Here is a 21375-nt window from a genome sequence, read left to right as displayed (position 1 = left end):
CAATATGAAAACTGGGGTAAATACAGCATATTACATTTTAAATATTTTGAATGATAGTATCTCTGACTATTTATGCTGCTAATAGCTAATAGTAGGGGAAAGTTTTATTATGAGACTGCACATCTTCCCTCCATGTGTCCTTTTTTATCGCCATAAAAAGGAAGGCTTTCCTCTTTTTTTTTCTTGCCTTAATATTAAATAATGAGATAAAATTATTCCTCCATTTAATTTGGGGAAATTAAAACATGACTTTTATTCCTGTATCAGAAGTTCAACTGAGTGGCTGTCTAGATAAATGAATTTGCCTCAAAGCTCTTTATCATGTCAAGTCCAAAGATAAGACAATTCATAACTTTAGTTATATGCTGGGGCAACTGTATTTCCATGCAACTGAGAGTTTCTGATTAAGAACAAAAAGAAAAGAAGTTTCTAAAGAAAATTAAGGTGCATTGTTGGAATTGTGAAAAGGCTTGCAAAGCTGACCATAGTATCAGTGGTTACAGCTAGTATGTCATGCACTTATCTTAAATAGTTTAACCAAAAATATTTTAGTGGCCTTTTACTGCCATATAGCAACCATGTCTGAAGGCACTTCTGTTAATGACTAAGAGGAGGTAGAATACTTCTGTATAGATTTTAAGCTGTGTGAAAGACAAGTCCTAATATTTCCATAATGCAGAGTTCTTAGCAGGGAAAAACCCCTCAGTTTCAGGATGAGTTCTGAGTGGCTAAGAATTACAAATAGTTTCTTCCTTCCTTCTTCCTCCATCAAATTAGAAAAGGCAATACAGTCCTGTCCACACCCCCAAATTAATAGCCAAAAGCAGCAAAATGAGCAGTACTGAGAAGCCGATCCTATTTCGCTCTTAGTCAGAAGAATGTTTATGTTGACATTTAGTCTCAATATAAAAGCTATACTACATGAAAGAATCCTCTTACCCCTCAAAAAATGCAGCATCTATGAGAACAAACAAAACCAAATTCCTGAGGATCCTGCTATGCCTCAGTGTCAGAAGTATGCAAGTGTAATGACTTGAAGCCTGAAGGCAATTCTAGTCAATGTCAGACTTCTGATGTAACACTAACCAAAACATCAGACATAGTGTTTTTTATAACAGGGGCAGTATTCTGCTGCCTCCTCTGAATTTATGCACTATGCCATTAAAAATATTTACTTAATTATGTGCAGTTCCAAGAAAGAGACAGTGCTTTTGCTATAGCACAGACCCTCTCAATTCTTAAAGACAATTTGAAAAATTTATTGGAAACTTCTAAACAAAACAAATGAAAAATACAAAAATAAAATCTGGAAGAAACAGATTAAAGAAGCTACTCTTGAGTTAATAAAGCCCAAGACAGATTCATATTGAAACATTTTCTTTGACCATAAGTATATGTGTCTGTCATTTCAAGCAGCATTTGCATGCATCACCTTTTGACACAAGCATTCTGAATCTTTATTGTTGTAAAATGAAGTCACCATATAGACAGGGGAAAAAAAAGGAAGGGAATAGCTCTACTAATTGTGCAATCACCTTTAAAATCTTACTCAATAAGAATATTAAGTATCAGAAAGGAAGATAAAAGGGAGGGTGGAAACCAAGATTTTTCTTTCATTTAATCTGATTTTTCTAACAATTCTAGAAAATACATGCTAAGAGTTCATTTTTAAAAAAGACATACATTTAAGCCTTGAAAAATTATTGTACTTGTGATTAAATCTAAATTATAAATGAACATATTTACCTCATTGTATCAGAAAGATTGCCTCAGTATCAAGAATTGCTTGTTCTTGAGTGATGCAGTATTTTATTACTGTATGGAAACAACTCATCAAAAATAGATTTGGGGGATGGGTTGGAATTCAGTTGCAAACATTTGATCACCTTAATGATGGGTTTCCAGTTCAAGAATTGTCCACTCCCCATGAGGGGATGAACAGTCTTCAGATGAAAAGCTTGCCACTGTAATGCTTGCTGAAGAATCATCAAGTGGAGACATGAGTTCAGTCCACCTACTGAATGTGTCAATTTGTGATGTACCCTGAGGATTCGAACCATCTCGTGCCAGAAACAGTGTCTGATTGATAAGACATTGTGCTAAGTTAAGGTCTTCAGGAACAGAGTTTTTGAAACCTATATTTGAGTCCTGCTCAGATAACAATTGCCTGAGAAGAGTCCAGTCCTGTTCTGCAAACTGCTGATCTTCAAAATCCACATCTAGAACTGCTGTTTCTGAATCCATCCTCTGCTCAATTGCTTCTCCAACATCCATCTCGTATATTGGAGAAAGGGTTTTTGAAGGCCGATGTTCATACATGCAGGTTTGTGCCATTGTGTCATAATCATCTATGTCTCCTGAAATAATTCACAATACTGTACAATGTAAAAAATTGCAGATGATCTTCCCCTCAGGGCTGTGTAGAGCAAAATTTAACTCATTCAGGAAAGAATCCAACCAGGTTAAAAAAGGGGAAATGGAGGGTTATACAAAATTGACAAAATTTGAGGCATTTATTTCCTGTATAAAAAACAAACTAGGATTTATAAATTAAGTTAAAGCAGCAATCACCACTGGTAATTAACAGTAACCTCCGTAATTAACAATAACCTCCATAATTAAGTTTCTGATACAGAAAATGACAATGTAAATATACAATTAATGTACACAAAATTTCTCATTTACTACATAAATTAAGTTTAGACCAGGAGGTGCATGGAGGGGATTAATAGAGAATGATTACTGAATGGTGACTTAAGCTGTGTCAGATTATAAGATAATTTAAACCAAAATTGTTTATCCACAGACTTATTTCTACACTGCACATGCACAGGCAGCTGCAGGCAAGGGCAAGCAAACAAAAGAAGTAGTACAGATTTAGTGTCTTCTTGTTCAGTGGTCTGGCTGAACATAGATCATAATCAGCATGTCATTACTCTAGAATACACAATAGTTGTAATCAACACTATTGTATATTTTTATGGGAAAAAAGAGACTGAATTATTGGTATAAGGAAGACAAAACACAGAACTAGACAAGTATTCATCTAGCTACATGAAACAAGTTAGCAATTTTCTGTATATAAGCATTAGTTCTAAGTATAATCTCTCCTTTACTAAATAAGCTTTTACTGGTAAAGTTTAGAATTTTAGACATCTCATAAGCTCTAAGTCAGAGTTCAGACCTGCTCCCACTGATGTATATGGCAAATACTCAGTTATATTCAGTGGTAGAAGGATCCAAATTTGTGTATAATATATAAATAAATAAATTACAACAATAATGCATATAGCTGTTCAGGTAAACAGTTCAGTTCAAGTTATTACTGCAGTTATTGCACATCCCATTCAGACATACTATATGTTGTCAAGCAGACAGAACAAATATTAAAATTCCATCCAAAGCTGATGCTGTCAATGTTAGATTGGATCAAAAATAACTGACGTGCAGACAACTGCATCCAATCTTTCTTTTAGCATTATGTAAAACCTCTTGTCTTGTAGTCAAGTTTCTCATTAAACAGCAGGGTCTTGACGGATATTTCAAACAGACAAGCATTCTCTACCCAAGTAAAATACTGAAAAAATTTAAATTTAATATAGTTTCAGCCAAAATTACTTCAGTTCAGGATTAAATCCTAGACAGACTGTTAAAGCTTTCCTTATTAATTTGTTTTTGAATGAATGTTTCTATTTCTGTACATTACCTGGAAGTAAATCAGTATTAGCGCATTCAGTAGTTGCTGGTTGACTGTCTCTCACTTGACCTTCCTGAGTCAGTATCTGATTCTTACTGGCTTCTACAGGTTTTGCAGAGCTGCTCTTTTGCACATCAGAAGTAGTTTCTCTCTGATGAAGATCCAAATGACATGGTCTTTCTTGAGATTTTGCATCACTGTCTAAGTACTTATTGCACTGGTGAAATTCATTAGCCATCTCATTCTTATTTACTTTTTGTTTTTCCCCTGGACACAGAGTAGCTGCTGAATATACTTTCTCTGGACAATTTTTTTCAGTCATTGAAGCATCTTGATTCTCTTCCCCTGCAATTTCAGTGTCATGAAGGTGTAGGAGAGAACTTCCACTTTTATCCAATCTATTGTCTCTGTCCTTTTGCTGTTTGCAATCCAGAAACCCATCTTCCATTTCCAGTGAGTATCTTGAATAAAAAGGTTTTTCATGATGCTCTTGAGAAACACTGTCAAATACTTCTGAAGGAGTAAGGGAATCTATTGAACGCTGTCGTGAAGTATGAGTTTCTGCTCTATCGTCAGATCCCAATTCTTCACATTCATCTACTGAAAGTAAAACAGTTCGTTTGAAATTTTTACTTTTAGTAAACCCTTGACTTGCATCATTTTCTGTTGCATCCTCAAAAGCCAAATTATCAATTCCTTGGAACTGTTGAGTAGGAGCATTTGATACAGTAAAGTTTTCTGCAACATTATCTGCTTCAGATCTGTCATCTTCTGTTTCATCAGCAGAAGAAGAAACTTGGTCTGTTTCCTGAGTAAACTGTGAATTGCCAAAAGTAGAACATTTGCTTTCTCTAGTATTGGTCCTTGCACTTCCTTGATGAGACCAAATTTCAGGTCTTTTTCTTGGTATTTCATCATCACTCGTTGAATTAACACGGAAGAGATCAGAACCCTCTTTTTTCATTTTCACTTCTATTTTTAGGCTGCTGTCATAAATTTTTAATTCCTCAGGTGTACTTGTGTCACTGCTGCTTCTTCCAAGAAAATCATGGCATAACATCGTGCTGCATTTAGAAATCCCTCTTTCATTGGATCCTTCATCATCCTGAGAGCCTCCAGCATCATAATCTTCTGATCTTGGTTTTATATCATCAGAGGATGTCGTTGCACTGCCAGTATCTGATTCAGGACTCTCTTTTGGGTCTAGTGCAGCAGTATTCCAGTGATCCACAAAGGGAATTTCTGCATTTTCATGGTTTTCAGGCATTTCTGTAGGATCTATAGGCTCTGTGTAACTAGGTGAATATTTTTCTGTTATTTGTTCTGTGGAGCATTCTGAAACATCATCTAAATCTGCTGTAACTGATTTGTATTCAGTCAGCTCAGCAGCTGTAAGAAACCCCTCCATATGACTCTGAGGTGATGACATCTCATCCTCTTTATCAGTAATCATTTGGGAAAAGTTTGGCAAAGCATTTTTGCTGTAGTTAAGACCTGTTTCACAGTTTAATTTACCACTTTGGTCAGTACAGACTTCTGCTTTTGAATGTTTCACCAGTTCTGAAGCAGTAGCCTCTTGATTGGATTCCTTGGTAAAGTCAGAATATCCATCACTGGAAGACTGTGCATGGCAGTGAAATGCAGCTGTATTACCATCTTTCTCTGTCTCTTCAATATTTTTAATTCCAGTCTGATCACCACAGATTTGTTTTGCTTCCATTTCATTTTGCAGTGAACTGTGCAGTTTAGAAACAGTCTCTTTTGTAATTAGAGAAGATTCAGATTTTATTTTGCATTCCACATTTTCAGAAGGATCTGATAGTTTTTGTTTATTGGGTTGACAAGATGCCAGCAGTTTATCTTCATTGCTACTTTCCATCACAGATTTTAAAGATTCGTTTTGCTTTGGAGAATAGTATTGATTATTGTCATGAGGCTGACCTGCCACAGCATCACCCATGTTTTTTTCCACTTTCTGTCCTGAACTTCTCCGCTCAGAGGCATGTGCATTCTTCTGGACAACAGGAGATTCACTCCTTGAATGTTTTTGGGCAGATGACTGAGATTTTAATACAGGTTGTCCTGGTGTTTTCAGTTTTGAGTCTTTACTATTCATAATCTCAGTGTGCTTTGATGGAGTTTTAGGTGTTATTTTTGCAGTTACTTTTGCTACAGGTGTTTGTGGCTGCTTAATGCTCTTCTTCTTGGCTGAAGGATGTTTTTCTGGTAACGTTGTCTGAACCAGATGTTGTAACACATTTTTTTCTTCGTTATGTTTTGGAGACATGCCTGATTTCAGGGAATTTGGTGATTCCCCTTGAGGTCCTAATAAACAGGAGAAAAAAAAATACTATAAGGATCGTACATGTCAAAGAATATTCACCAAATTTTGTTTATGTTGAGAAGCAGTTAACTTTTTATATAACTATATGATTTAAGGCTTGATAATTAAGGATTGAGATATTAAACAAATACTAGACAAAAATAACATCTTTCATTTACATGATATCTTCAAATCAAAAGCACTGGATAGACTGTACATCAAGGAATTACTTCAAGCTCTAACTGAAGTAGTCATCACTGCAGCAGAACTCTAACAGGGCACAGAAACACTGCACAGCAGCTTAGCACAGGAAGTGATATGTACTGTGTTCAATTTATAGTGTAGAGGAAATGAAAGTAGGCAGGAAATAATTATATTAGTTTTAATGTGATTAGGATACCAGAATTAATATCCCCGCTCTGCCAGAAAATACTACAAGATCTTTAATTACCACAAATTGACAGGACCTGTGTTTTCTATATCATAATCTATTTTGGAGAATACAACTTGAATATTCTTCCCTCCCCAGTAAATGCCAACCCCAAACAAGATTAAAAAGAGCTCCATCATTAACACTGTATCTTCATAAAGCAGAGTTTCCTCTCTGTAGTCTACAATGGCATTTCCCGCATTTAATATAAACAGCTATTGAAATCAAGTGTTTGTGGTGTAGGTCAGTGTCAGTAGTGCTGCCTCCAGAGGGGATGACCAAAAAAGGGAGGCAAACTAACAGCTTCTGAAGAAGTCTGCAGTCCAGGTTTTTGATGCATATTATAAATGCTTGACCTGCAGAATTTCTGTTGCACTCTGTCATGGTTGCAACTGCAGAAATGCAGGGGATTGGCAAATAAAAGACTGTGAAGCAGATTAAAAAAGCAGAAGAAAAGACCGATTGACAGTGGAGACCATCTTGTAAATGTTTTGAAGTTGACACACATTCATTTGCATTTTACAGTTTAGGATTGTCACCAAAATTGAAATATGGAGAATAAACAGAATTTTTAAGATTTTGCCACATGCTTATGCTAAAAAAAACAAAACAAAAAACAACAAAAAAAAAGACAAAGCTTTGCATAATATTGGCAAACTGTTTCATTGGTGTATGAAACTTTACCTTGATTCTTGGGAGAATTGGTAGGTGTGTTTTGAGCCTTTTGCTGTGCTGCAGAATTGCTACTCACATTCCCTTTTTTCTTTGTAACAGCTTGTGCATTTTGTTCATTACATCCTTTTCCAGTTGATTTTTTTGTTACACTACAAAGAAATTATTGCATCCATTATTTCCAAGCTTAAGATCCAGTAACATTTATATTTTAATATGCACGCAGGTATAGACATTGAAAATGCCACCTAAAAGGTATTATTTGAAAATAAAATACATGTGTATATATATTTATATATATACACACACAAACAACCAGCTTCACAATTAAGCAGTGCTTCAGCTGTCTTCTTGTCCAGTTTAATCTAAGCTATGCCAGAAACAGTAAGTTTACAACACCTTTTGTAGACATTAAGTGTTCCACTGTGCAGAATTCTGAATGACCTATAACAATTTAAAAATTATTAGCATGAAACAATCCAACACAAAAAAGCCAAACCAATGTTATTGTTACAGCAATGTTTCCAATAGCTAATTCAGTTTGGTTTTCTAATAACATGCAATAGAGAACCACTCTCAGATGAAAAAGAACAAGTTGACTTAACAGTAAGTTTAATAGTTCACCTGAATTTTTTTCACACACACATATATGTAAGCAGCATATTGATTTGTAACATACCTGCTTGTTGTGATATTAGCCTCAAGCTCAGTCCTTTTTTTGTTGGTGATCCCATTTGATGTCTTCACAGATGACTTTGTTTTCACTATTGTAATTAAATTCAAAGTTAATATATTAAGTACTGAAAAAATCTAATATATTAAGATCAGCTATTGAAAATGGTATAGATGCTGAATTTGTGGAACATTTACCATTTGATATAGTTATCAGTCAATCATAAAATGAAGTCAGTTAAGAGAGGACAAATATAATATTCTTAATATTAACTTACAGGGAAAGAAGGTGACTTATCAATCTATAGTGTGTATATATATATATATATATATATATTTTCAGCTTTCCAGGCTGGTTTTCAGTGTAAGACCAGCCAGGGAAAAGCCAGAAGGGGACTTCTAGGGGAAAAAAACAACAAACAAAAAATTACCAGTCTGTTTTTTCCCTTCCTCTACTAGTTTATCCTCTTTGGCTTCCTCTGTCTGTTCACTGGCAGGCTGGATATCTATGCCTGAGTTTGCTAACTTGCTGGAAGTTCCTGCCACAGTCACTAAGGAGGGAGATTCCTTCCCTGTGTTTTTTTTCAATGGTTTTGTTTTGATCTGCACAGTTGAGGTTACTGTCAGCACTTTAGGTCTGGCACCTGCAATTTTTCCTTCATGGTTCTTTAGTCCTTTGCCACTTCCTGAATTTTTTTGTCCACTTGAAGGTGATGTCTTCTCTATATCTTGCTTGGTAAGCAAGCTTTCAACCTTCACATGTCCGTTATTTTCTGGTTTTGTCTTTATAACAGCTCTAGCCTTTGGTGATGCAGCTTTTTCACCAGGTTTTGAATCCTTCGCAATCTTGGAAACTATTTTTTTGCCATCTTTCCCCTTTACATCCTCATGCTTTGCAGCCTTATTAACAGTGCTTCTGTTGGTGCTTGATGTATGTCCAGATGCTCCTAATCCATCAGATTTCATTTTATCCTGATTAGTGGAAGAATCTCCCCAGCAATCTTTCTTGCTGTGTTCCGTCTGGAAAGTATTCCTTATACCAGTAGTTTCAGTAATAGATTTCTTTAGCTGGGAAAAAAGGCATCAGAAAAAAAACAACAAAACAACAAAACAGAAAGCATTTATAAAACCAACCTATCCATAATATTTCATTTCTGAAACACAGCTACTTTTTAAGTACTCCATGAAACTAAACCAACAAGATTCAGCATATAAATATATTTTTTAAATTATATTTTTGCTCAGATTGTTGGTACCAGAAATAAGTAGAGGGTGTAGTAACTGTCCATGTGAAGTAGTGCTCTGTACAAAAGATACAGAAATATTTAGGTAGGGTTTAACTTTTACTTTGGACAAGTTACTCTAATGTTATTGACATCTGCTGAATTAAGAAAACTTCCTTCAAGTTCTATGCATTTATTCCAAAGCCTATGAATTATTACAAGCATAAAAGGAAAAATTAGCTTATAATACATGTGATGTTTTAACCATTACCAACAGTGTATCCACCAGATAAGTGAAAGTATTCATTCTCTCTCTCAGAAAAAGATACATATTGAAACATGGAGAATGAAGTGCATGAAATGGAATCTTTGTGATACCACTGTCATTACAATGTATCCAAGACCATCAGATCATGTGAAACCTATACTGTTTATCTACCAAATAGTAATGTAGTTTTGAGTCTGAGTCCCAATGGAAGAGTTGCTGAGGACACTAAAAACCATTTTTCCAGGGCAGGGAGTGTAACAGACTCAGTGCTGTGGCGACTTATGATAATGGCAGAGATTCATTAGCTCAGTAGCAAACCATTTGCTCTGGGAGAAAAAACAGTTTCATTACATAGCAACAGGGGAATGTGTGATTCTGAACACAGATTCCTGTCTTTTATTTGAGCTTATCTGTTTGAAAATGTAGCAGAGCATAGGCTGACTCCTAAGATATTTCCAGCAATGGACTTAACTGATTCTGCAGAAATAACAGTTCACACAAAACAAACAAACAAACAAAAAAACACAAGTTCCATTAAATAACAAATTAATATTTAATTTAAAATACATGATGAAAATAGTTTTGTTTGCAAGCTCCTGAGTATTTTTAATGTTTGGATAGAAATGTTTACCTGAGAACTAGTGAATACAGGTTTTTTGCCAAGTCTTCGGTCATCACCCTTGTCAAATGCAGCTGTAAAAGGAACAAGCAGTTTCTTGACAATTTAGCAGGAAAGAAGGGAGACAGAAAACAACCCAGACCACTCAATTCACATAATTTTTTAAGCAGTTCTCTGCATCCTCTAGTAATTACAGGAAGGCTAATTTTGATGACATGGCAGATGGTTTCATATCCAGAACAAAAAATGTGGTATCTGTAATTAAGTGACATGGCCATAAACAAGGCAACTTTTCTGTTTCCCCACTTCCATAGTAAGACACTTCGTTTATCCGCTCTTAGCTCACTTCAAGCTTGTTGGGCACTGAGACCTTTGAAAGTGTATTCAAATTATCAAAAAGAGAGACCTTCAAATTTAGAATACTAATGACTTAAGTGATGTACTGTAATTTATAGAATATTGTATTAGTTAAAGAAGAGATTAATTACATTCAAGTAAATTACATCAGTTTTCAAAAGTGACAAAGTAAAAATATCTAACTGTACAAAGTAAGATCATTAATTCCTCTTTAGATAGCATGCACCATAATGTCATGAGAGTTATCCCTGTGATTGTCATGTGGAATTTTCATGCAGTGAATGGCTTTTTTTCTGACTGGTCTACTCTGGGAGGGAAGCATTTTTCAATAATGGCTTTAAATCAACTGTGCTTGCAGAATACAAAGGGATATTTATAGACACTGTACAGACCCTGAATCAATAAGGTTTCATTTTTGTTTGTATTGTTTCACATGATAAAAGGTTTTGCAAAATTTAAGCATTCAGTGCCTCATGTTCTGACATACAAAACAATTTATCCCTGTATAATACAAACAAAAATTCTGCTCAATTCTTTTTGAGGATAGTAAAAATCTTACATGTCTTTAAAAAAAAAAATCACACAAAAGGTATGCTGAAAATGGCACCCCAGGGATCTAATCCTTTTTCTAGCAATGACTCTGCACATTAATACATAGCAATATATTAAGACAAAGCCAGATAAACTTGTGCCTAAGAAAGCACAAGACATGCTGCGAATAAAAACCCCCACAATATCATCTGTCTTCTTTTAGTGTTTTTCCTCCTCTGTTACAACCTTCTAATTCTATATAGGTTAAATTTCTAGAAAATAAACCAGAAATCTTTAAGATGAAAGTTGATTTAAGTTATCCTAGACATATTTCACTTTAAGATTAAAATCTGTCTAAAAATTGTCCAAGTATAATCACTTTTCCTGTAATTAAAAAAGGATAATTAATGCAAGCATGTCAGCCTGTCTGTTTACATAGAAAAAAATGTATGCTAACTTTGAGTTACAATTTCATCTAAAAGAAAATAATTCTGGGCAAGATGGGAGTTTGGACAAGTAATGCCCATCTCTGTCTAAATTTTAGGCAAAGCAGCCTAAACATTATTTACGTTAATGACACAATTATCCTAAAAATAAACCACAAAAAAAAAAACCAACAACAACTTAAAAACCACCCTTGTTTCTAAAGGCAGCTCTTCAGCTTCTGCAGGATTTCATAATCCAGAAAGAAATCATAAACCTATTCTATACATTAGCAGTGAGATGTTATTTGCAGCCCTAAATCATGCCTAGAAAGACTGTCACTGCCTTTCTCTTAGCCTGTAATTGTAGAATAAAACTTTCATCTATCTATAGGTGTAAAAAATTTTATAACTATCATATCCTAGTTACTGATGTCTTTAACAAGGACACCAAAATCTTTATTTCTCCTTTGAATCAAAAGTGATTTGATTTCAGACAAGTCTTCAACGCATTCTTTTCTTTTAGAACACTGTACTGTCAAAGCTAATATTCAACCATAACCCAACCTCCATCATCAGTTCCGCACCCTCAGAATAATTATGTACTTCAAAACAAAGAAATGGTCAGAAGAAGAACTCCTTTTTGTTAGAAGTGCTGCCTGCTAAAATGTTGAAAGAACACTATGCAGCTTCTTAGGGGCTCTCTACAGCAGCACACACAATATCACAATACCAATCAACTGTGAAGTCTATCTGCATTTACTCACAGTGCACAAGATCAGCATTATGCAAGAGACAAGCAATATTTATACAGTATGTAGACAGCGATAGAAGGTAGAAAATGAGTTCATAGAGTGGATAATCTGCTTTGTGCACATTTAATTAATTCATGGTGCTTATCCTTAAATATGAGACAGATGAGATTTTTAATCCTACTGCAGTATTTTCAGTAATTCAGAATAGCTGTAAATAGAATCCATCTACATAGTTCCTTATGGTTCCTATTATACACACCCCTAAAAAGAAAAGTAGGGTTGACTTTTCACAGAAAATGATGCACTGCTTTCCATGTTTGAAACTAGCTAAGCATGCTGTCATGCTTCTATTCTAAAATACCACTTCAAAAACACAGAGGATTACAAATTGTGCTTTAATTTTTATCTGACTCCACACTACCACCTACATTTTTATCTACTGAAGAGATTACTAAAACATGCCAATGCCATTTGATGTCAGACATACCTGCTTGTATTTTCTGTTGATGGTCTGTCCTCATCAGCTTCCAGCCTTCTGTGTGACGAACAGCATAAAAAGACTGAACCAGGAAGACCCAGAGCTTACTACGCAGAGCCTGGATCCTGCACGTAAAACCCTGTGTTCAAGTAACAAATCAGCAGCTGGCGAGGGGCATATTGTCATAGCAACCAGTCATTATTCCTTTCAGAATCTACTTACTCCCTAAGCTAGATCAATGATGTCATCACTTACATTTTATAATGGCCTGGTAGATGGAGATGCTGCTTTTGAAGCGTTATTGCCCACCACAGTAATTTTTACAGTTCTTTAAAACCAAGTCACTCCAAGGCACAGTACTAGAAAATACCACATTCTTGGTTTTTTCCCCCCTCTCCCTTTTTTTTTTTTTTCTCCCCAGATGCACCCCATAATAGCTCTTTACTGTCATCTGTGTCACAACAAGGTCAAATACTCTAGGGAAAAATAATGTATCTGATTAAATTGTCATTGCTTTTACCAAGAAGATCTACAATAGAACCAGATTGCAGTAATTTATTCTGCATTTATTTTTCATTCTTTGCTTGTAGCATCATTCTTGATTTTAATCAGTATATCATATAATTCATTAATTATCCCCAGCATTACTGTCAATCAGAGCTTAAATGTAATTATTTTGACTGCATGAATATACATGGCATGATTGAAACATGAAGACTGACACCTCCCCCCAGTCCCAAAAAAAAACACACTAGAGGCAGTCCTTGCTTCAGAGGACAGTGTTAAACAAAAGCAAATGTAGCTGTGATGTGACTTTTACAAAAAAGAAATGGGGAAAAAGATACATGGAGAGAAAAATAAGCTTTCTTCACCTGTAGGTTCAAGCTAATGTAACATTTTTCCAAGTTTTTTTCCCCATCACAAATTTAAAGTGATAGTAGAGAACAACAGAGCAGTGATGCTGCTGCTTCTCAATAATACACTTGTTTTTTAATTATCATAGGTTTCTCTTGGTTTATCTTCAAAAGAAAAAAGTATTAACACCCAGTAAACAAAGGCTAATGTTTTCTGCACTTCCAGCAGGACCTTGGATTTGTGCAGATATATTTCTGCATGACCACAGCTGCAGGATTGAGCCACCTGAGCTCAAACCACATCCTCTGACTTGAGCCATTACACGAAACAATACCAGAATAGTTTTTCCTAAAACACTGTACATTGAGAAACCTACCATCTCCTTGACATTTGTGGAGTCCAACAATGTATCCACAGCTACAAGAAGAAAGCAGCTATTTTCATTATTAATACTTTTTTCAACTGCATTTAAAATTAGTTCTAGAAGGTCAGGTTTGCTGCTCATTGCTTGCGCCTGAGGGAAGAACAAAAGGCAGCAGTTTAAAACAAAAGAGTGCACTCTGTATACAGAAGCATTGCTAAGCAGAGAAGATCTGCTGTCACACTCAGCAGGAGCTATTCCAGACCTCACTAACCTAAATTTTAGGAACAAGCACACTGATCAATTCTTCATTCAAAGACAAAATGTTGTAACATCTGCCCATTACTTTTTTTAATCCTCTATACATATTAGAAAAATCTTCCATGGGAGACATGAACCAGGTTAGACTACTAGGTATGTTCTCACTCAGACCTGATGCATTGCCCCATTCTTGCAAATTGCAACAAAAATCAGTTGAAGTTTGAGTTAACTAATATTCATAGGTACACACTGTTGTTGTAGCCACCCAAAAGCTTTTGCAAAGCTTATGTATCTACTTACCTCTTTGCAACACAAAAATGAACAACAAAACCACAAAAATCAACCCTGCACATCCAAGTATTAATAAGCTTTAAAATAACACTGAAGAAATCACCACCTCCAAAAAAACACAGCACTGCTTAATTTCTATTTTTTTTAAATCTTCCACAGAATTGTTCTTTAAAGCAAAAATTGAAACTATTTTGATTATTTAGCAGCCTGAAGTATTCAGAGTGTGACATAATTGTTTACTTGGAAGCAGACAATAACTTGAGGGCACTTTTACCTGCAACAAAACAGAGAAGCCTTCACTTCTTACTACATGCAGGAAGTTTGCCACAATAAACATTACACATTCTTCTTGTAGCCTAGATGCCAAGGCCACAGCTGCCTCTGTCCATTTCACTTGGGGAAGACTATTGATCAGCCGGTCACTCTCCATCAAAAAGGAAGCTGCATTCTTGTGGTTCTTAAAATAAAAACAAATTAGCCTGTTGCCAAGTAATCACCTAAAGAATTACTGCTTGTAAAATAGCTTCTGTTCAGTTATAGAGCACTTACACAAGGATCCAGTCCTGTATTCATTTCTCTTCATTAAAAAAGTTAAGATTTTGATAATTCTGAGCATTATACCTACCTTTGAAATTACAGCTGAAAAAGAAAAAAAAAATTCTACTTCTTCTGTTTTGCCTGCTGAAGTTAGGCAGTAAAGTTTTATTGTGTTATTTCAACTGTATGTCATTACATCTGTGGTCCTGAACAAAGCAAGGCAAGGCAGATGTTAGCTGGAGAAAATGAATAGAGAAGAACCTTTTTGGTCACTGGAAAATGTAATAGTGTAAGTTTTGGGCGAGTGTGGATGGCCTAGCTTTTAGGATACATAAATACTCAAGCATTTTCATAGTTTTGAATCCTTTTGCTTTATTTAAAGCAGACATCAAATATTTGTCTTATCAAGAGTTTTAACTGAACTTACACTCTTTTTTGTCTGTTGTTTTTCTAAGAAACATAAAATTCTTATGTTTATAGTTACATTTAAAACAAGCAAACAGATTTCCTAATATTTATTCCCCTGGTCTGTACCTTTGGTTCTTTTATATTTGTGTAAGTATTTGTATTGCCTCAGCAGCACGGTGCCTGAGGGTAACTCCTCCTGGCTAACTCATCTCTTAAGAGCTTGCGATTTCTCATTATCCACATTAGAATGGATTGAAAGCTCTACTCAACATGACCTAGCAGGTCACTGATAAATTATGCAGTAAGATCAGTAACAATGGAGAAAGCAACAATTCAGATAAATATTTAACACAAAATCCCCTACTGTAAATTCAGATTGTAATCATATTTGTTCACACAAAGTAGAAAACAGGGATGATTTTCTTCATGTATATTGTAGTGAAGACACAAAATCTGGCCAGCCATTGTTCAGCTGTATTTATTATTTTACTGACTTGTGGGCAAAACCAGTTTGCTTCTATGCATATAAGGTAAATTCAGGATTAAATATATGCACATGGTTTGATCTTGTGCCCACTAGACTTGATTACAAGCTTTTGGAGTTGTCCAAAATTCAGTCCCTGCTGATAAGGCAATAAGGTTTTACTTCCATTAGACACTTCCAGTGAAATATTAAAAGTCTTCATTGCCTTCTAATTAAATCAGTACTTTGTAGGAGTGGCTCTAACTGAATTTTACTTCTCTTGTTATATTTTTTCAAAGCCATTCTAAAGTGGACTCCACTTTACTCATCTAAAAAAATGGTAATTTTTTTGCATGTAGTTGAGAGACCAGAGTTAAACACCTCAACAGTGTTTTTAAAATGTGTTTCCATTTTCATGTTGCTGTGTTCGTAATTGTGTCTTCCCAGAGATTTTCTGATCAGCAATCTCCTTTTTTGTGCACCTTTTCTTCCTCTTAAAGACCTGATGCATATTGACTACATTTACATTTGCAAGACCAGGATCAGGGAATTCACACTGCTTTAACTGGATGTAACTTAAGTTTTACAGCAGGGAACTGTAGCAGCAAAGAGGTTTGTAAAACATACAGTAGCCCCTGCAAAATAAATGCTAGAGTTTTTCTTCTTCACGCAGCCTTAAACGTTTTTGCAGATTATGAAAAACTCCACTGGGAATGTCACAAGTTCTTGGACTGAGTGTCTTAAGAGCTCAGAGTTGAATGATCGCTCAACAGAACTGTTTTGTAGGCAGATTATTAGTTTTACAATTCTAAAAGCTTTCTAGGCTTCAGTCCATACAATACCAGTGAATCTTGCAGAGACCCACCAATGCAAATTTTGAATCAGTAAAATGAGCTGGGTGTGGAGCTGGAGCAGTATAAAGTCCCACAGTGCCACGATTGTTCTGCAAATATTAGTAGCTTAAGGATACCTTATGTATTTTAACAGAAACTGTAACCAGAGCATCTGGATATAGTAGGCACATAGGGAAAGGAAAGCCTGAAGTGTCTTAGTTTTTTTTACCTTCAAGCTGTCCTGCTAATGTGGCACAAGGGTGCCTGGAGGGGAGCCTAGAGCTGTGTCTACATACACTTATGTCTACACTGCACACCCGGGCTAGTTTGGAAAGGGGTGGGGATGTAACTGTGATCAGCTGTAAATCAGAATAACTGATCCTGAAAGCCTTAAAACTTCTCAAATATTTACACAATATGTGACATACAAAGCTGTACGTATATTCTATGAATAACAGAGTATACTAATCTAATGGCAAACACCTTATCTTAAGAGTTAGAGCTACGACTTTTTTTCTATTAGAAATTATGCATTCTGATAGGAGGACTGTTTGGTTTCTATAAATGTGGCATGTAACCCAAACACAGTATCAACCATGCACATCAAATAGGTGGAGCTTCTCTTGGTACAGCCACACAGCTCTGAAATCTCATTTTTAGGCTTTCATCAAAATATGCAGTAGCAGCTGCCACTCTCAGATGATCTGCTGTCCTCAGCACTTTATGGAATAAGTACTCCATAAAAGTAATCAAGAAAAAACAGTCCCAATAAGCCTTCACAGCCCTTTGAATGTAGGGCAGTTCTTGACAAGACCATTTAAGAGTACATCTCACAAACTAGGGTTATGTTTGGCAGTGTGGGTAGCCATGCCTGAGCTATGTAGATTGGATAACAACAGTTAACAGAGACACAGGGACAAGAACTTCAGCATCAGATAAACAAGACATCACATAGCTGTCTGGTGTGTGCTAGAACTAAAATCATCCTGTGAATGTTACCTGAGCTGGTTGGATTAAACTCTGAGTATGACAATCCACATTACAGTCACATATGTATACAGTCATGTCTGGTAGCAGCTGTACAGGTTTACCTTCAGCCCCTCTACCTACCCTTCCTGTCTGTGTTACAATTCTGTGTATTTACAGGGGAATTACTGAACCAAATGCCTGTTAATAGATCTAGTTCAAAGCAGTTACTTTTGTCAGCTCTGAGAGTAGTTTTATACAGAAACACAATTAGAAAATATTTAAGTGTAGGCAAATTGGAACAATGTAAATATGTGCCATAAAAAATGCTGAGCTTTGAGGGGACCAATTCAGTACTGTTGTCTGAGAAGCAGAAGATAGGTATGCTAGATGGTTACTTTGTTTTTGAAAAGTCAGCTTGACTGTAAACAAATGGCTTGTGATCAGTGATAATCAGTGATCACCTGAATTCTGAAAAAAATAGTACTTTTCTAAGTTAGAATATAGGCAAAAAGGAAAAGACCAGCACAAATGATGAATGCCACCACCTAACACAGAAACTGAAACAGCAGTTTGCTGTTCCTCAGTATCTGAATACATACTGCCAGGCTATTTCACAGCTGTGTTTCATAAGCTTATTTTGTATTATTATGCTGGACTTACATGTGATTATCACTAGACTGTGACATGAAGCATAACAATATCTGCACATCAAAATCTGTTTTTACATCTGTTATTTAAATGGGAACTTACGTGTTATAAACCAAATTAATTGTCTTCAATTGTGTTGCACAGCTAGATAAGGAAAAAATATCACATTGCTCTATTTTTATATAAAGCACATGATACAGTACTTACCAAAGAGTTAATCAACATAACAAGACATTTGTTCTGAAGTTCAGTAGGTAAACTGGCAAAGCTTCTCTCTGACAAACATTTTGCAAAATGTTTTCCTACCCATCTATTGAAAAAAAAAAAAAAAGTTTTTCTTAGAACATTTTTCATCTTCCTTTACCTATCTTCACTTCTTAGTATCAGTGATACTTCTAAAGTGTTGGGAAGAAAAAAGAAAAAAGAAAACATTTTATATGCCAGCTTCTCCCCAATCTTGCAAAGTGAAGTAATTTCAGTAATTTATTTTACTTACTTCATGCAGGCAGCATACAGGTTTTCCACTCCCAATGAATGAGCAATAGCCATGCATTCTAGTACAGGTTGCTGTTTTCCAGGAACAGGCTAGAGTTTTTAGCAAATTGCCACAGTTATTGCACATTCTGCCTTAAAACTGTACAGCAGTACAAGATCTTCAGTTCAAACAAGTACTTTTAGCTACTATGCTATTTAAGTTCGTTTGCCTTTATACAGAATAGGGATGTCATCTCCTTTCACACATCAATAACATAACATTCAGCTTAGTGAGCCTCATGCACGAAAATGCTCGACTCTGAGCAGTTCTTTGTTTTTAAGCTATATTTAATGTAAAAAAGTATTTTCTAAATGTATGCCCATGAAATTTGATATGCAAATAAGTAGTATTTCTATATTCCTTTTAATCACAACTACATGTACAATGGAATGTATTAAATTATACTCCATGCATGGAATACTGCTTTTCATAAGTTGTGGTTTGCAAGCTTCTATAAATAGGTGGATGACACCACAGGCCTTACTCCCATCGTCAATCCCAGTGAATTTAGCAGACTTACACAGAAGAACAGGGTTTGTTGATTTAAGCTAACACCTTGACCACACAGTTTAAGTATCACATCAATATAATGTATAAGTAATAGAATGAAAATTATTCTTAGGCTTTACAGTTCACCAAGTAGCATAACTGACATACCTTTTGGAAAAAATTGCAGTAATCTCTTTTCAAAACGTAGATAGCTACTTCTTTCAGCCCATCTAGCCCATACATATCTGCAATGCCCAACATGCGGCTAAAGAGAAAGCAGTACCAAGAGGAATCAAAAATAATTTTCATACCTGCATTTTGCTTGTAAGACAATTTACATGCTAATCCTCTATCTTTGTTCAGCCAGAATTTAGTGCAGAAGTAGATTGATAATCAAGTGTGAAACTTGCCAAATAATAATCTTCGAACAGGAACATATATTGACCTAATAATGGTCTCTGCACCACCAGGTCCAGTCTCTATAAAAGTAAGCCTTAGCCACTGGCTGATAAACTCTTTAGAAGACTCAGTTTCTCTATTTTAAGCCTAGCAAGTGAAAAAGATACTAGTGCCAGCAGAGTTTTGGCATTTTGTATGCTTTTTCCAAGGACTACATAAAATGTTATTGATAACACAGTATCTGAGAATTATGTTCCTCCATATACTAAAAGGCACAGTGAGCAAACTGTTAATTATTTTATATAATATTTAGTACCACAGTTTTATTTATCAATTCATTACCTAAAAACTGACATTGGGACACACTGGAAACAGATCCGTATTTTTATTTTACATAGATAAGTTTTAAAAAATAATTTCTAACATTAAGAAACTGTAGTGTTTTAATATTCAGACAGAGTTCAACAGCTGACGTAAAAGGTTGCAGGCAATAATTTACACATTTCAGAACTAATTCAAGATTATATATAAACTGTAATTAAAAATTATCCCAGAATAAGATTCCAACATTTACATTGGTTGCTAGATATAATCTTTTATGGATCTAAGACTAATTACTTAGCTTTCATATCAAATGGTTATTTGAAAATGAATTGCAAATACTATGTATTTGCTCACATTGTACATATTATTCTGAAGGAAGGTACAAGCAAATTGTGAATTTTTTGTATTAAACACCCTCCTGTTTTTCACTCCGCTTATACAATACTCCAAAAATGTCTGGCCCACCTTTTCCATTTGCTATTAAATAAACAAGATTTCTTCAACAACTTTATTATTTCCTCAAGTACGTTTATGCGTAATGATTATGGTATTTGGCATCTTTGCCTTTACTATATGAAGAATTTTCCTTTTGACTTTTAACTGAGAAAATACAGAACAAGTACAAACTAGAATTAAAAATAATAAAGCTGACATATACCCAGCATCAACTTTGTCTGGGAAGTCCAGAATACCTCCATATATAAAATGCAAGATGACACTCATTTCTGCATGGCTTATTCTGTAAAAAAGAAAAAAACAAAGAAATAAAGACATGTCAAGAATAAAATCCACCACATTTCCCAGCCAAAGGAAGCTGGCCAAAAGACTGATATACCATCCAGCTGTTCTGTGAATGGAAGGTAAATAGTCTGATAAAATTAAAGGTATTTTCAAGATTATTACAAAATAAAAATATCTAAATGGGCTGTTAGGTAAATTTCTCAACTCAAGTCTTGTTGAAAATTTACACCTCTGTAATCAAGTCATAAGCAGACTAATACTAGTGTCTAGATTATTTACACTGATAATATGCAGAAAGGATTTTTTTTATCCTTCTCCAAAGTCTCTACTAGTAATAATTATTAAACAACTATATAATTGAAAATTCTTGATTTTAGGAATGTATTTAAGTTTTTCTATCAAAAAATACATCTAATGATTTTACTACAACACTATGTAGGAATGTTGCATCTCAAAATACTTTTTCTAAAATTTCTAGATATTTCTATAGTATATATATATTATATATATAATATTTCTATATTTCTAGATTTAGATTAAGAAATATGGAATTTCTACACAGTTTTGTTTCCAAACTTGCATTGTCCTAGTACCACAACAGAGAAAGGCACAGAATGCCTATTTAAGATGGTGGACACGATCTCCTGAACAATGCATTATTGTACTTTTGTCTTGTTGTGCAAACCCACAAAGGCTGGGTACATTTGTGTAAATGGAATATAGTCATGCAGATTGAGCTAAGGCTCTTTAAAAATGACTAAAAACAGAAGGAAAAATAGGTTGCAACACACCAAGAAGCAAAATCAACACAGTT

At 35.0% G+C, this 21375-nt stretch overlaps 1 protein-coding gene across 1 annotated transcript in view; it reads right to left on the bottom strand.

The window, feature by feature from the left end:
- Positions 1-1887: 1887 nt before the first annotated feature.
- The window catches only part of LOC104396854 (uncharacterized protein KIAA1107-like), a 31871-nt gene continuing 12383 nt past the window's right edge, over positions 1888-21375 (bottom strand). Inside the window, exons 5-17 of the mRNA XM_010006753.1 lie at positions 20479-20559; positions 19266-19362; positions 18570-18658; positions 18281-18383; positions 14490-14672; positions 13679-13816; positions 12457-12586; positions 9917-9978; positions 8226-8862; positions 7802-7886; positions 7135-7274; positions 3707-6022; positions 1888-2357 (exon numbers count right to left, since the gene is read on the bottom strand). Of these exons, the coding sequence (XP_010005055.1) occupies positions 1888-2357; positions 3707-6022; positions 7135-7274; positions 7802-7886; positions 8226-8862; positions 9917-9978; positions 12457-12586; positions 13679-13816; positions 14490-14672; positions 18281-18383; positions 18570-18658; positions 19266-19362; positions 20479-20559 (4531 nt within the window). The remainder of the gene's footprint in view (positions 2358-3706; positions 6023-7134; positions 7275-7801; positions 7887-8225; positions 8863-9916; positions 9979-12456; positions 12587-13678; positions 13817-14489; positions 14673-18280; positions 18384-18569; positions 18659-19265; positions 19363-20478; positions 20560-21375) is intronic.

Source organism: Chaetura pelagica, unplaced genomic scaffold, assembly GCF_000747805.2.
Source record: "Chaetura pelagica isolate M959 unplaced genomic scaffold, ChaPel_1.0 scaffold69, whole genome shotgun sequence".
In the NCBI taxonomy this organism is placed as follows: Eukaryota; Metazoa; Chordata; class Aves; order Apodiformes; family Apodidae; genus Chaetura; species Chaetura pelagica.
Note: the sequence above shows the minus strand (reverse complement) of the source record. Positions and strands in the feature narration are given on the sequence as shown.